The sequence below is a fragment of the Sipha flava genome, unplaced genomic scaffold (assembly GCF_003268045.1).
Source record: "Sipha flava isolate LNK unplaced genomic scaffold, YSA_version1 19270_pilon_pilon, whole genome shotgun sequence".
NCBI lineage: Eukaryota > Metazoa > Arthropoda > Insecta > Hemiptera > Aphididae > Sipha > Sipha flava.
Window position 1 is genome coordinate 5,275 of NW_020272701.1, and position 14,169 is coordinate 19,443.

Sequence of the window (14,169 nt, forward strand, 5' to 3'; positions counted from 1 at the left end):
AAAAAAAAACAAATGCATTAATATAACGGTGTTAGAAGGGGAGGGTTATACATTACGCCGTTGTAGTACGTGTCGCAGCTCTTGTCACCCGCCGCGGCCATGTGGTCTGGATCACAACTTAGAATTGAAACTAGATCAACGACATAACCGTTAAGAGGTCAGAAAAGAAAAGAAGTGTCGAGAAACAATGAACACGATACCGATATCGAATTCAGTCTCGATGTTGGAGGGGCGTAATGTATAACTGGGAATGTATACAATGTATATAAATACACGGAATAAACAAGGGAGACGACCTCGTACGACGTTTCACGAGCCACGCGAATTTCCCTAGTGTACCTGTGGCCGGATAGCGTGTCGAGGAGGGAATTTATTCTTACCGACATTATTATGAAGACGTGATTATCATTGATACGTGTTAACGTATCGGTTGATAAGTATGTCGAATCATTACTCATCTCAAATAGTGATGGGAGTTTTCGTTCCATTTTGTGAATCGTTCCTATCGTTCCAGGTCCGGAAAAGGAACAAGTTCAAATGATTCGTTCCTTCGGTCCTTTCGTTCACAAAATATAGTTCACAGTGTACGGGCCCGGTTATTACCGGGCGGCGGAACCGGTATTCCGTTAACTGAAATAATTATAACTCAATTGTAATATATTGACCGCCATAAACACATTATCACAAATATTAATAGTCGATATTTAAATATTTTAGATTGTATTCATGTTTTATAATTAGGATTAGGAATAGGTATTTATAAATTATAAAATAAAAAACCCAACGGTGTTTTTGCAGTCTTTGCATTTATATTACAATAACAATAAATTCAATAAATTACTATTTAAAATAATAATAGTACAAAAAATGATTAGGAAGTTACCTGAAATATGTATTATAGATTGCCATTTAAAAACATTAATGTTTCCATATTTTTTATGGAAAGTCTATTACGCCTGTCTGTTTGTGTGTATCCGGCTTTAGAAAACGTTCGTTCGCATGGAACTGATGTTGATGGCACTCCCAATCTTTGTAACATCAAATGGTATATATTTAGATATATACGTTTCATTTCCTTCCACCATACAAGAGGATCTGATTTCCTTGGGATTAAAGGCTCATTAAGAAATTTATCTAATTCCACAATTGCATCGGAAGTGTCAGTTCTCACTGTTGTAACTTCTTTTACCTAAAAAAATATAATATGTAATAGGCTATTTATTATCATAAATTATCGTTATTTGATAAATTGTTTAAAAATGTAAATTAAAATTCATACCTGTGAATCAAATTCTTTCCATATCTCAAAGGTTTCTTTTTTTTCAGTTGACATAGTGATTTGTTCGTTATCTGTAACTATATTTTCTTCTTGATTAATAGATTGTCTCTTGCGTTTAATTATACTTGAAATCTTGCGCACAACGTTTTGATAAGTACGGGTATAATATGTCTCGCTACTAAATCCTTTTTTTTTAAAACGTGGATCAATTAAAGTTGCTTCAGCAAAAGTAGAATTGTCTTCCATACCGGCAAATCTGTTTTCGGCTTTATTTTCCATCTTTAAAATCATAGAATAAATATCAAGTGGTAAGTTTTTCTCAGTTCTCATTGTTTTTATGTGAGATAACAATGCATTTGTGAGAACTATAACTTTGGAAATTGATACCCCTTTTTCCGAACTTAACTCAATTGTAACTTCTTTAAAAGGCTTAAAAAGTTTGCAATAATAATCCATTAAATTAAAATCTGACGCCGTCAACATTTCAGTATTACCAATCATAGCCAAAGTGGATACTAATGGATCTTTTGTCTCTAAACACCTATTAAACATATTATAAGTCGAGTTCCATCTCGTTATCACATCTTGTTTCAGTTTTAGTACTGGATAATTCATCTGAATTTGTGTGTTTTTTAATTTTGCTGCTGCTTGAGAACTACGCTTAAAATGCTCTACTATTTTTTTAACTTTTTTATGTATTTGTTTAATTTCTTCTAACCCACATTGGGCTATCAAATTAATGCTATGCGCTAAACAAGGAATGTGTTTCCAATTTTTATTTGAACTTATTGCAGCTGTAATATTACTAGCGTTATCGCTAATAGCTATTTTAACTTTATTTACAATACTCCACTCTTCAAAATAATTGTTTAAAAATGTCGATAAATTGATTGCTGTATGTGATAATTCAAAATAATAGCATCCTAGTAAATGAGATTTTAAAACGCATAGTTCAGTATCAATAAAATGTACTGTAACAGCGACGTAACTTTCATTATTAACAGATGTCCAACCGTCCGTACTCATTGCTATATATGATGCATTATCTAAACTCCTTTTAACCTTTTCCCTGGTGTTTTCTAATAATTGAAGTAAAATATTATAAGTAATTGTTTTTCTACTTGGCAAAGAATAGCTTGGATTTAATAATGATACAAATTTTTTAAACTCTTTATTTTCAACCAAACTAAACGGTTGGTATTCTTTAGCCATCATTATACCTAACTGCTCATCAATTTTTTTAGATTTCGAAATAGGCATCGGCCTTGATGTATACGCATCTATGGATACTTGTGTTTTTGTAACGCTAGCTGTTTTATTTTTAATTATAGGTGTAATAGTAGTTAAATTAGAATGGGAAGGTTCGGATACGGAAACATTATCAAGTTCATCGATGTTTTTTTCGAGAATTTCAATAGATCTTTTTTTCCTAGCTTCGTATTGAACTATGTGTTTTCGTTTTAAATGTCTCATTAAATTAGCCGTAGAACCCCCTTTATAAGAAATAGTATTAGAACAAAAATTGCATTTTGCTTTTTCACCATCAACCACTTCAAAATTATTCCACGTTTCACACTTTTTTTTATCCATTATACCAAGAATAATATTACAAAATTACTTATTAATTTAATTTATAGAAAATATAAATTAAATGTAACTTACTATTTTGTCGTTTAATCAACTAACATTGACAAAATGTCTTATAAATGTAATATTAATAATTTTATGCACATAGACACCGCGATTGAAAAATAAACTGTACAACTGTAGAAGTGTAGAGTGTAGGCTCAACTAATTTAAGAACATAACAATATAATAAAAGACAAAATAATAGATATTTTATTAATACATTCTAATATTATTAATGTTTATTAGTTTTCATTTGTTATGCCTTAAGCAAAATATTATAACGTTTCTATAAATATAAAATATGTGTATTGTAATTAAATGAACTTCTTTAGATAGCCAACTCGGTATAAATAGGTCATAGAAGAAAACGTAATTAAATATCTATATTATTATTATTAATTTTTAATTATGATTTATTTTATGCTAGTTTAGGTAAACGATAGTGAAATGAATGATCGATGGTATAATATCGATATTTTTTTGATGCACCTATCCATATATTTTACTTATTTACTCTCGTTCTTGTTCAACTAGTCAATTGTGAATAACTATTAACTATCGATTTCAATTTTGATTTTCAATAAATTATAAGAATCACGGCTAAAAATAATCTATAGCCATGATAAGAATATAAAATACACGGAGTAAGAATATGAATCATTATCTTGGTCCGTGATAAAATGTTATCTACAATCTAATTTTCGAATATTCCTAATTATAATGGACAACTTACTAGTACAACAATTATACTATGCACTTTTGGTACATTTTACCATTGGAACATAGGAACGAAATGGAACGAAGGAACGAATAGGAACGTTCGGGTGGAATCGTTCCTAATCGTTCCTCTACTGGACTCGTTCATTTGGAAAGATTCGTTCAGGAACGACCCATCACTAATCTCAAATTCTAAGACGTAACAACATGTTGATTAAATAATAATTAGAAATTATGGTTTTTTAACTAGATTGTATTTTTACTTTTTACTTTGCGCTCTTTTTGCTTACGCGATTAAGTTGGAAGTTCACGTCACCAAATGACGTGAAACCGGTCAGAGCTTCTAGACTAACTCAACGAAAAATTTGTTCGGATAGTTTGGTAGAGAAATCAGTCCCGGGAAACGCTATTTGTTTATCATCATAATTATTTTGTATTAACGATAAGATTAATAAATATTTAAAAATGTTGGCTCCAAAAATGAAAAACCAAAATTATCAAATCAAATTTTTACTGTCAAACAGAATATCATGGTTGGGTCACTTATCAAGTGCCTACCAACTTTAGGCAGGCTAGCTTGTTCACCTTTTAGCTGGTTATAAACTATAAATAAATAAAGGAACAAATATAAATAAATGGACTGTATAATAAATAAAATAAATGGCTTGATTGACTTAACAGAGAATAAATTGCAATATATAAGAAATTGTGACAATAGATAATATAAACAAGCAAACAAATAATAATAACGCTGGCCCAACAGGGGCACAGCTAATAAATAATAATAAATAAATATGTGGCTCACACATGGCACATTAATAAATAATTAATATATGTATTATAAAATGTATACAGCATAAATAAACAATATAGAATTAACTATAAATCAATAGGTAAGTAAGTTAATAATGCATTTTATGTAAAAATAGGAAAAATAATAAACAGTGATTAAGAATTTAACCTAATATAGTATATTAATAATAATTATCTTTATAATTTATTATTATAAGTCATACACTATAGTTTATAGCAATTTTCTTACCAACACATGTTTGATAAACACATTTTAATTCCCATGAATCAAATAAGTTTTGCATTTTTAGCAAATCTTCAACTGGGTAATTATAATCTGATACAACACTGCAAGTACTTTCATTAATTGGACTAGTATATAAATCTTCATCAAATGGTTCATGCACTCCAAGAGATTCCTAACGTATTTTGATAAAATAGTAAACAATGAAGTCAAGTTTAAATTTATAAAATTACAGTCTTAAAAAGTTAAATTTATTATAACTACTTACAGAAGTAGAAGATTCTCCTATATTTAAATATGATGCATTAGGAGTATAATCCTCCATCTGAATTATTAACTTAAATTATTGTACCAAGTATTATATGAAAAATTGCAATACAAATCTGCAATTAAAACCAAAAATGTACAAATAAAGTATTAATCAAGTTTTTAAATAGGAACAATAAGTACATGATAAATATGTTAACAATAAAAAATTAATACTCCCATTTAGATAATAAAATATTTTTATGATAAAATGAAAATAATATTATCAAATTAATTAAATTGTTTTAAACGTATCATTTTTTTACCAGATGAAATAGTTGTGACATTTATGGGAGGTCCATCAAATTCATTAATATCACATATAAAACAACAATTTATCACTTCTTCACTAACACTCACATTAAAAGATTCATAATGTGAACTAAACTCATTCAATCTTATTTCTTGAACCAAAATATAAACCATAATTTCTGGCTGATTAATAAATATAATTTCACTGATTTTAAATAAACATGTTTCATTACAACTTTTGGTTAGATAATAACCTTCTTTGTATAAAATTCCATTACATATTGACTCAGTATAACAAATATACTGTGATGAAGATAGATTAAGTTTATTGTCAATAATTTCAGTGTCTCTACTAATAATCCTATGTTTATCTTTAAAAATAATGTTTTTATCTGATTCCATTAAATTTTGAGCAAATTTAAACTGAAATTTTTTAGCTAACGTCAATGTTATATTTTTTCTGGAAGTTGTTACTCTAGCATACATTTTCAATTCCTTGTGTTTAGCCTCAAAGCGAAATTTTAAAATAATTATTGTCACTATGTAAATGAACAACCAGTTCTACTGCTGCTTCACTAAATATTTCAAAATTAAATGGAATTTCAGCATTTTTATTTTTGGTAAAAGATTATTTCTTTGAACATTTTCAGCATTAAGAGATAGTAGTGAAGAATTGTTACAAGACTGTTTAGAAATTTTATTACTTAATTGTAGTTCTGGGAAATGCTTAAGAGGACGCCACACCGAAAACAAAACGCATACAACGACCGAGAGAACGCGCTGTTAGGTGTTTTCACGATGCGCAAGCACGCGACGTTTAAGCCGCGTCCACCACTCGTCGTCAGCGGCCGGCCGATGATTGTGCTCATTCGGAAGCGACGCTTATTATTTTCTCAACCTTCGTCTGTGGCAGATTGCGTAAATATAAAATGCATACACGTAAATGCCGCCGTATTATTTTATGTCCAAGCGTACCCATGATCTACTGATTACAATTTAAGTCACTGCTTACCTTAATATATGTAACATTATATAGATCATATAAACTATATTATAACAAAGCTTGATTTGTATTTATTGAATAATTACTTTTTCAAGTATAATTAAATAAAAAAACTACAATATTAGCTATTGTAATCATTCTGTTCGCGCCATAAGCCGCAAAATAAATTGTAACGTGTTGTAATTCGTCTGTATTGTGTTAACATTTTCGTGCGATGTGTAGCGGTGCGTTGCGTGTCCGCAGCCATCGTCGGCGGTGGTGATAAGCCTCCGTGTGCGACCGGCCGGGCACGTAATCGCGCTGTTATCGTCGCGCGTAAATGCCCGTTATTCCACGTTTTCTTCATATTGTCGGTTATGTTTTTGTAAAAGTAAAAGTCATGTTCTCAGTGCCAAAGTTTCGTAAGTTCTCGTGTATTTTTGGTTTAGTGTGGTGGCACTGAGACATTTATCTTCGTTGTGGTGTCCGGCGGCCTTAGCCTTCGTGGTGAATGTCGTCGGACCCATCTCGCTCTCGTTTTTTGGTCGTCGTGTTGTACACATCAACTTTATTGTATCCGTGTTCCCGTGTCTGCAGTCAATTGTCTAGTGAAACCACGTTTTCGTCACTCCTTTTTGTTTTGTGATTCGACCGTCTGGTAAAGTATCGTTCGAGGCAATCAGATATTGTCCAGCGTTATAATTTTTCATTGTTTATAGTATACCAGCGGTCGCCTTGTGAATAACGTGGTTTTGTCATTTGTGTCATCGTTCGGGCTGCAGAACGGCTTTTATCTTCGTTGGTGACTGTGCTTGAGTGGTCGCACGTACCAATTCTGTGATTTATTTTTTATTGATACACTGCGGTGTGCCGTCATAGACAATTGTTTAATCACAGGGTTGGTGCGGTCGCGTGGATGGAATCAGCCATTTCAACATAGTCACAAGTGAGTATTGGTCGACCATATTTGTTCATTTGTGTTTAAAGGCCGACGGGCCTAGCCGTCGTAGGCACGTTATTTATTATTATATATATAGAGCTCTTGTATTGCCGCCATAGGCACATATTTATTGTATCACTGCGGTATGCCGTCGTAGGCAAATTATTATAAAATTCTTATTTCGTGTGTGCCATGTGGGTCACGCATTTTATTTCTTATTATTTGCGAGCCGTGTTGGGTCAATTATTGAATTATTTATTGTATTTATTTATATTATTTTTCATCGCTTATATTTATATTATTTATTTGGTGTGTGCCGTGTGGTCCACACATTTCATTTATTTAGTTCAGTTAGTTACTATTTGTTTAATTTGCATTTATACATTATTATCAGAAAATTATTAATTGTCATTAGTTATATTTATATTACCCTTTTTCATTATTTACATTACACAGTCCACTTATTCACACCAATCTTTATTTATTTGTTTTAATTATACTTATTTTTAATACCAGTCCTTCAATAATTATTAAGGCGAACAAGCCAGCCCTCTATTATTGTTGGGCACTTGCCGCGCCGACACATTCGTAAATTCTTTTGGAGTAGATACATATTACTTTTTGTTTAAAAAAAATCAAATATAGGTATAATTAATTAAAATTATATTAATACCTAATATATATTATATTATATTATATTTTATATATTTTTATACTTTTTTTATTAAAAGTTACTACTTAAATAAATTTATGTAGCAATACATTATTATAGATAGTAAAAACGGTAATACAACATAATATATTGACTCACAGTTATCGAATTATTATTGATAATAATGTATATACTGCGTCGATATAAATGTCTACTGCATGTAAATAATTATTTTGCAATATTTGTAATATCTGCACGTATTCACTATACTGTTTGGTCATTATAATGTTATAGACTAGGTAGAATTGTAGAGTGTAAGCATACTATAGGACATAGGTATGTAAAAAAATCTAAAAATTAAATAAATAGTAATATATATTGAATTATATTATAAGCTATACTATTATATAAGCCGTGCTAATTCCGTTTTTTATCTTTTGGTTTTTTCTTTTTTCTTTTTCATTTAAAATGTATCTGGGTTCTCTGATGTCAGTTAATTCTAGGCGTTTTCCATAAAGTGGACATGCAATTTCGGGTAATAGACAATCCAAATAAAACCTAAATATCACATTTAAATATTAAAATTAATGTTTTTTTTTTTTTTTATCTTATCCATTATCATAGTAAGTAATATTTACGTTTTCAATTTTTCCTCCATTTTTGTTTTCCAAAATATCTCATCAAATTCGATTTTTTGAACGTTTATCCAGTTTGGAGTAAAAATTACAAAATGACATATAGTACGATTAGTTATTCGCAATTGCCCTATAACTTGGAAATAGTATTTATGGTCCTTTTTTAGTTCTACAACATTATTTTCGACTGTGCAGCACTGTAACTAAATATTAAAAACGAACAAGTGGTAATTGTAGGAGTATAACATTTTTATTAGTTATAATATGAAATTTACTAAGAGTAATTATTCTTACTAGTTTATTTTCTATGGCTTCAAGGATTGTATTGGTTTCTCTTGTTACATATGGGCATTTTATTTCTATAATACAATTTTCGTCAATTAGACTATCTAAAAAAAAGCATAATAGTTGATAAAATTATAACTAAAATAAATAATACCAACTATTACCAGGACTTGCAGCTAGAAAAGGGAATTCTATGTCAGTAAACAATCCACATGCTTCAACTGAAACACCATATAATTCTTCATATTTATTTCTGGCAAGACGTTCCATTTCAACACCATATGTCATTTCTTTAGTCATATGTGATCACCTTTGTTTTTATACATAACAATGTTACAAGAGTGAAGTAAAAAACAGTTTTTATTAAATTACTGATCACATACAATGATACCACAGTTGCTCATTGCAGTGTTACAAACATTACACAGCTCAAGACAAAAAGTTACAGTTTTGTTTAGAACTTACAGAAACGGGTCAACTTCAACTTAAAAAAACCACAAATTTTATTGGCAAATTCAAGGCCAACTAAATATATCAAAAAAATCAATATGTATATTTCTTTTATTTAGTATGGGAAATGAGTTATATGTTCAGCATATCAACAGAGATAAATATATTTGGACAAATAAGATGCTTCCAAAATTAACATCTTTCTACATGGATTGCATGTTACCTGAAATTGTAGATCCTTGAGTTCCGAGAGGTTTACAAATACAAGATCCGGCTTGAATAACTGAAGAACAATATCAAATAAAAAAAAATAAAAATAGTAATAGATGAAATGTCTGTAAATAGAAACAGATATCGTAAATTATTATATACATTATTGAAATGCAGTAAAAACAAATTAATTTATAATATAATAATTGCATTTATAATTTACCTTACATATAACCATTAACTATATTATATTATTATTATTAACTATATTGGTCGTTGATATACAGTGTGTAATCGGTTGTTAGAAACACTCTATAACTTAACAAATATTAAAGATACTTGAATTCTGTTTGTTTGTGGTGCTTAACAAAGTTTGTTATAACTTATTAAAGTAATTAAACAATTTTTATGCCATTTCATTTCGCGCATGCGCATAACAGCTTTTTTTTTTAAATGGCAACTCCACTATTTTTTGGTTAGTTATTTTTACTCTTATATTTTCATGAATTTTAGTGGTAAAACCAACTTCCTATGTTAAAAAATAGCTGAGTTATGGATATTTCAGTGATTGATATTATTTTTTGACATTTTTGAATTATTCATTAATTTTATGGCTTAAATAGTTAATCCTTTTAGCACCGCATGATATCTTCTAGTGATATTTTTAGTACCTACTTTTGGAAAGCATCCTCTTTCCCTAAAGCAACTATTTTTGTAAGTTTATCTCAGGTGATTAAAAAAAAAAAAAACAATGTTAATTAATTTCATTTTTATTATTGCAAAATTACATTTATTCGTCATCTTATGAATTGTTCAAACTTCTCTCCATTACAATTTAAACATGTCAATTTTATTTCTATTATTGGATATTTTAAATGGCCATTAAGTGATACGGGTTTTCTAAATCATTTTATATCTGTTCTTATCTGAATATTAGGTAATTTAAAAACGATCAAATGACTGTTTTCATTTCAAATAGGCCAGTGCAACTACTATTGTTTCGTATTTGCTTTAGTCATATTTTACGAATTCACGCGTGTTTATTAAACAATAGTGAAATTACAATAAATAATTTCATAATTGAAATAGCTTGTTACTTAAACAAAATATGAATAATTCAAAAAAAAGTTGATATGCTTTTTGTTTACTGGGAATGTGAAAAAAATTCACGTCTGGCTGCACGTGCTTATGCTGAACGTTACCCAAGTATGTATTTATTATTTATTAGTACTTTTAATAATTTTTCGTGTTGGTCAAAATAATAAAACAATTTTTCGTTTTTCTAAATTCAGATAGGCAACACCCGTCATACAGTTATTTCCATAAGTTAGAAAGGAATTTAAGAATTACTGGTTCTTTTTCTAACACTAGAATTATAGCCAACCAACAACCTATACAAGTTAATGCATTGAGGGAAGATATTGAGTTTCGAGTGCTGGCGTACGTAAGAGCAAATCCCTGAGTTAGTACGCGTCATGTCGGCTTTGAAATAGGCATTTCTCCTAATACCGTTCATAAAATTTTAAAAAAACATAAATTTCATCCATACAGGCCTGATTTAGTTCAACATTTACGCCACGGTGATGCTAAACGTAGAATTATGTTTATTTCTTGGTTGGTAACTCAATTAGAAAACAATCCTTTTATTTTAAATTACATATTATGGACAGATAAATCCAAATTTACCAACAACGGAGTAATAAATAAACAAAATAATCGATATTGGGACACTCAAAATCCCCATTGGGTTTTTGAAACAAATAATCAATGTATCTGGGGAACAAATGTTTGGTGTGGTTTGATTGGAGGTAAATCGGGACCTTATTTCTACGACGGTACATTAAATGGAAGACTGTATTTAGAATTTATAATGAATGAGCTACCGATCATGCTAAACGACATTCCTCTCGCAACAAGAAACAATTTGATTTTGCAACAAGATGGAGCCCCGGCACACAATGCAAACGTCGTGAAGAATTATTTAAATTAACATTTTGAAAATCGTTGGATAGGAACTAATGGTATAATAAAGTGGCCACCTCGATCCCCAGATCTTACATGTATTAACATGAGTCCATTCCGAACTCTTTCGTTATCATCAGCGACTCTTTAAGTGCTTTAAAATCAATCCTTGATCCCTACTCTACAAATGAATTAGTCCAGCATATCCAGGAACTAATAACAACATCAAATAAAACATTCACTTTCTTGTGGGTCCCGTCCCACATCGGCATTTCTGGTAACGAAACAGCATACAAACTTGCAAACGAAGCTTCACTTCACCAGAATACTCCAAAACTAAGCCTAACCACATCCTCAGAGTCACTCAACATAACCTCAAAATATTAGAGACATAATAGAAAAACTGGTCCAACGTTCCCCTATCAAATGAAATGGCGGATAATGGCTTCACATCTTATCATCAGTTAGCAATCTAGTTTATTATACATATCTGTGCCTCGGGAACAAAAGGTATGATAGTACTATCAAGGAAGATACTAGGAGGATTTAGATAACGACGTCGAGTAAAGATAACAGTTTTGCATTTTTCAGGGGCGACTGTACAGAAAGAACGATTAAGTATGTCGTTAAGATCCATGAGAGCTATGTTTAAGGTCTCGATAGCGAGATTTAAGGATTTGTTGGTAGAAAAAATTACAATGTCATCTGCGTAGATGAGGAACTGATGGTCACGTGAAGAGAGATGTTTGGCGATAAAGTTTATGTACATATTAAAAAGAATGGGACTTAAGCAACTGCCTTGTGGGAGACCAGTACAGGTGGAGCGAGTATTGTGAGAACCAAAAGGAGAAAAGAAAGAGAGAGACCAGCTAGAGAACAAAGAACGAATTAGGTTGCAAAAAGTAGGTGGTAGGTCTAAAGAGGAAAGATGAGAAATTAGAGTATGTTATTTTAAATATACATTTAAGGTTAATATCAATTATTTCAATGCATATTATATTTTTTGATAGTGTTATTTTAAAAAATTTGAATTTAATTAAAAATATACTTTTATCCAATCAGCAATATGTATTATTATGTGTATGGTAATTAGATTTCATATTTTGCTGACAACTTTTTTTATATACTATATTGGTAAGTTCAATCTAAAATTAATAAATTTAATAAATTAAATAATTTAATTAATAAATTAATAATACATTTTTTTTTATTAAATGATTTATGTATAATATTATTAGCAAATAATTACCAGGGTTCAAATATTTTAATTCTAATTCAGTGGCAATTTGTATTATTGGTTTAATTAGTCAAAAATAACAGTAAACTATATGACTAGACACCTCAATTTGACCAACAATTAAATGCAAATTTATATTGCTTTCTACTGGTACCTATCTGATAACTATAAATAAATATATATGGAATAAAGGAATAAAATATACATGTTACATATGTATATCTATATTATATTATATTTTAATTTTTCAACAAGCTAAACAAACAATTATGTAAGTAAATTTTTTTTTTTCATAAATTATAACCAGGGTTAAAATATTTTATTGTATTTCAGTGGCAATTGGTAGAATTTATATAATTAATCAATGAATACAGTGAACTATATGATTAGACAGCTCAATTTGACCAGCTATTATGTAAGTATGAATTTTTTTATAAAATTAATAATTTGATGTTCATCATAATTTTTGTTTATTTTTTAGGAAATTAATTTTGTTTTCTTTCAAATTTCAATTGCATTTAGTAGTACCTACTAACTTTTAAATCAAATATTTATTACAAGATTGGAAGAACAAATAAAAATTGTTATTTTGGTTAGTCTCAGCATAGTATATCTCACCTGATAACTTAATAAGTATGTATACATTTCTTTTTATATAGAATATATCAATTCTATAAATATTTTAATGGTTTTTTTTTTTAGTTACATTCTGATTAAAAAAAAAAAAAAAAAATAGTACAACATCAAGACCAACTAACTACTTCTACATTTGTAAAAATTGTTGATAATCACATTAATAGTTAATCTTAATTGTATGTTTAAATAATTAGGTTAAGTTATTGGTACATACCATAAGTAGGGCTATGGAGTTTTTATTAATCTAAATTGGCAAATAAATTTTTTTTTTTTTAATATGAGTGTCATTTTCATGGAATATTAAAAGATTCTTATATCGTAAAATATTAATTAAAAATTAACATAATTTCAAAAAATAAGTGTAAAAATGAATAATTTTTTAAAACATCCATAGCCCTAAAAATATGTTGTACCCTAGAGCATATACTGTAAAATATGTTGAATGTTCATTCAATTTTTATTAATTTATCTAGGGTTGTGGATATGTTAAGTGTTAATATTTTTATATTAGGTATGACCTTACTCAAATACTGCAAAAATTTGCACTACGGAAATTTGTTCATGCTCTAGTAAAATTATTGATAACTAATGTGTATTGCCTTTGAAATTTATTATTGAATTAATGTCCATTATTTGGTCTATTCACGCTCAAGATAGTTTTAATATAAAATGCAAATCATACATTATACGAAAAATATATCTCAGAATACCTTATAATTATAAATGGAAAGACGTGTAGGCACAATGTATACAACCTTGCATCAGAAAAAAAGGACTCACTTCCTCGATGCTCAAAACATTGTAATACCAGTCTGATATAAGTTATTTGTCATGTCACTTAATTTGTGCAATTAAAATAACTTACCTATTCTATTATTTTTTTTTAGTATACATTGATTGATTTGTAATTATTTATTTTTAATGAAAATAAACATTAAATGAGAGGGACATTGTAAAAATG

General features: G+C 29.1%; 3 protein-coding genes and 1 long non-coding RNA gene across 4 annotated transcripts; 2 read left to right on the plus strand and 2 right to left on the minus strand.

The window, feature by feature from the left end:
- Positions 1-17: 17 nt before the first annotated feature.
- Positions 18-2,869, minus strand: LOC112681554 (zinc finger BED domain-containing protein 4-like). Its single transcript, XM_025551798.1, has 3 exons — positions 1,280-2,869; positions 955-1,189; positions 18-130 (listed from the first exon to the last, which is right to left on the minus strand). The coding sequence occupies exons 1-3, from the start codon at positions 2,867-2,869 to the stop codon at positions 18-20; spliced, it is 1,938 nt and encodes a 645-aa protein (XP_025407583.1).
- Positions 2,870-7,922: 5,053 nt separating this feature from the next.
- Positions 7,923-9,573, minus strand: LOC112681553. The gene is made up of 5 exons (XM_025551797.1): positions 9,387-9,573; positions 8,878-9,023; positions 8,723-8,817; positions 8,432-8,631; positions 7,923-8,351 (listed from the first exon to the last, which is right to left on the minus strand). The coding sequence occupies exons 2-5, from the start codon at positions 9,011-9,013 to the stop codon at positions 8,189-8,191; spliced, it is 594 nt and encodes a 197-aa protein (XP_025407582.1). The 5' UTR covers positions 9,014-9,023; positions 9,387-9,573; the 3' UTR covers positions 7,923-8,188.
- A 1,271-nt stretch (positions 9,574-10,844) lies between these two features.
- LOC112681550 lies at positions 10,845-11,374 on the plus strand (the record flags this gene model as incomplete). Its single annotated transcript, XM_025551796.1, has 1 exon — positions 10,845-11,374. A coding segment is annotated over one exon (519 nt), but the record flags the coding sequence as incomplete, so codon positions are not given.
- Positions 11,375-12,803: 1,429 nt separating this feature from the next.
- On the plus strand, positions 12,804-13,556 carry LOC112681551. Its single transcript, XR_003148407.1, has 4 exons — positions 12,804-12,843; positions 12,906-12,987; positions 13,054-13,205; positions 13,275-13,556. It is a non-coding gene; the product is annotated as an uncharacterized LOC112681551 (long non-coding RNA).
- The last annotated feature ends 613 nt before the right edge of the window (positions 13,557-14,169 follow it).